A 2,771-nucleotide genomic window follows, 5' to 3' on the forward strand; every position below is an offset into this window, starting at 1 on the left:
TCCAGGGGCAGTGGGCAGCGTGAGGCCTGTTCACAGCAGACGCCTCACCTCCCTTGGGTGCCACGAAGGGGGAGGGCGTCTTCCCTCCCCTTGCGGGTGGGGGAGGGCACACTGTGCCTGGGATGTCCCATGTGCCCTCCCCTCCTCCCTGCTTCTCCCCAAAGCCGTCTCCTTTCTCCTGAAAAAGACAGAAATGTCCTTATTTGGAGGATCAGCCTGGCCCAGGGCGGGGATGGGAGCCTGTTAACCCTTCGTTTATAAACAAAGGGATAAATCTCAGCAAGTTAAATAGCTCAGCAGGAGCAGAAACAGGGTGGGCAGCCCCACCCCCAACCTGCCCCCACCACAGTGTCTGGGCCACCAGGCCTGGACCAGGCAGGGAGCACAGTGTTTATTTAACTCACATCTGCTGTGCTGCCGCTGCTGGGACCTGGCTCCAGGCTCGAGCCCCAGTGAGCCACCCCAAGTGGGCCTCCAAGACAGCAAAGGTGGCCACCTCTCAGGGCTGGGGAGAAACTGGGGTGTCCAGGGGGCTGACTCCCAGCTCCCCAATCCCAGCCCCTTGGACCCTTATGAGGACCTTCACCCAGGGCATTAACCTGGTGCCAGCCTTGCAGGAGGTGAGAACAGATGGGTGGCCTGGAGGACGAGGGCTGTCTCATGGGTGCGGGAGCTGTGGGCGGGGGTGACCGTGGGCACGGCTCTGTCCTAGCAAAACTGTGGTTTATTTGGCACCTACTAATGATGCGCTGAGTACTGCTGTGCTCTGTTAATCCTCCCAGCAGCTCTGTAGTCCCAATGATATAGATTAGGACGTGAGGCACAGAGAGGTTAAGCGACTTGCCTGAGGCTGCACAGCGAGTGAGGAAGAAACTGGGATTGGAGCCCAGGCTCAAACACCACACACTTGGCCCGTCATCTTACCTGTGCCACACCAGTCGCCTTTGTCAACTTTCAGTCCCGGTGACAGTCTTGCAAGGCTTTTCACCTCCCATTACAGCAAGGAGCAGGCTCAGAGCACTAGCGTTCTGCTAAAGCTCCACACTGGCAAGTGCCAGGGCCAGGCCAGGCAAAGGCACAAAGGTGGGAATGTTGGGGTGCTGGGTGGGCAGACGAGCCAGGTGAGGTCCAGCCTCGGGGCAGGGCTCCAATAACCCCAGGGTAACCCGGTCTCCTTCCTTCCAGGCCCCGGGCGTGTGCTGGCCGCTGTCATGCCCTCCGCGTCTTCCGCAGGGCCCTCGGCCATGGCTGCCCCCAACGCCACGGCGGCGGCGGCCGCGTGGACTAACGTCAGCGTGCCGGAGATGCCCCTCTTCCACCTGTTTGCTGTGCTGGACGAGGAGCTGCACGCCGCCTTCCCAGGCCTGTGGCTGGCACTGATGGCAGTGCATGGCGTCATCTTCCTGGTGGGGCTGGTGCTCAACGGGCTGGCGCTGTACGTCTTCGGCTGCCGCACCCAGGCCAAGACGCCGTCGGTCATCTACACCATCAACCTGGTGGTGACTGACCTGCTGGTGGGCCTGTCCCTGCCCACGCGCTTTGCTGTCTTCTACGGCACCCGCGGCTGCCTGCGCTGCGCCCTCCCGCACGTCTTTGGCTACTTCCTCAACATGCACTGCTCCATCCTCTTCCTCACCTGCATCTGCGTGGACCGCTACCTGGCCATCGTGCAGCCCGACGGTGGCCGCCGCTGGCGCCAGCCCGCCTGCGCCAGAGCCGTGTGCGCCTTTGTGTGGCTGGCCGCCGGCGCCGTGACCCTGTCCGTGCTGGGCGTGACGGCCGCCGGCGGGCCCTGCTGCCGCGTCTTTGCGCTGACCGTCCTGGAGTTCTTGCTGCCACTGCTGGTCATCAGCATATTCACCGGCCGCATCGTGTGCGCGCTGTCACGGCCGGGCCTGCTGCGCCAGGGCCGCCAGCGCCGCGTGCGGGCCGTGCAGCTGCTGCTCACCGTGCTCGTCATCTTCCTCGTCTGCTTCACGCCCTTCCACGCCCGCCAGGTGGCTGTGGCGCTGTGGCCCGACGTGCCACACCACACCAGCCTCGTTGTCTATCATGTGGCCGTGACCCTCAGCAGCCTCAACAGCTGCATGGACCCCATCGTCTACTGCTTCGTCACCAGCAGCTTCCAGACCACTGTCCGTGGCCTCTTCCGCCGGCATGGAGCGGGGCGTGAGCCCAACAGCTACGACGTGGTCAGCGTGCGCAAGAGATCCAGGGACTCAGCTCACCATCACATCCTCGGCGCCAGACCTCGCGCCCTCACGCAGGCCCTGGCTAATGGGCCTGAGGCTTAGATGGTAGGACTTTGCAAGGGGGCCAAAGGTCAGGGCTGGACTGGACATGCCAGGTCAGGGACAGCACAGATATCTGCTCTACCCGGGTGGCACATTGGGTTCACCTGATCAATTGGTGATGGCTGCCCAGTGCACTGCGTGCAGGACGTGTCTAAGGCTACTGTGCTATGATTGATTAGCAATGTCTGCCATGGGCTCTAGATAGGATGCCGCGGTCTGAATGCTGATAATTTGCCATCCCTAAGGTAAATATTGTGTCCATTGAAAACTCAGACGGGTAGCCAGGAGCTGCTTCTCACTTGGACCATTCAACCTCTAGAAGGGGTCCCTGAGAAACATGGACAAAGATGTTTTAGATACTGGGAATTTCAAAGAGGGTTAAAAAGATAACCTGAAGAGGTTCCCTCCCCACCCCTCCCCCTTTTTCTCCCTCCCCCACAAAGAGAGAAGAACAAGAACAGAAAGGAAGTGTTAGAG

The 2,771-nt window shown here is 61.2% G+C and overlaps 1 protein-coding gene across 1 annotated transcript; it reads left to right on the forward strand.

Moving 5' to 3' along the window:
- Positions 1 to 1,211: 1,211 nt before the first annotated feature.
- On the forward strand, positions 1,212 to 2,294 carry GPR20 (G protein-coupled receptor 20; the record flags this gene model as incomplete). Its single annotated transcript, XM_082601159.1, has 1 exon — positions 1,212 to 2,294. One exon carries the CDS (start codon positions 1,212 to 1,214, stop codon positions 2,292 to 2,294), a length of 1,083 nt encoding a protein of 360 aa, XP_082457285.1.
- Between the last annotated feature and the right edge of the window lie 477 nt (positions 2,295 to 2,771).

Source organism: Mesoplodon mirus, assembly GCF_964341445.2.
Source record: "Mesoplodon mirus genome assembly, chromosome: 16".
Lineage (NCBI taxonomy): Eukaryota > Metazoa > Chordata > Mammalia > Artiodactyla > Ziphiidae > Mesoplodon > Mesoplodon mirus.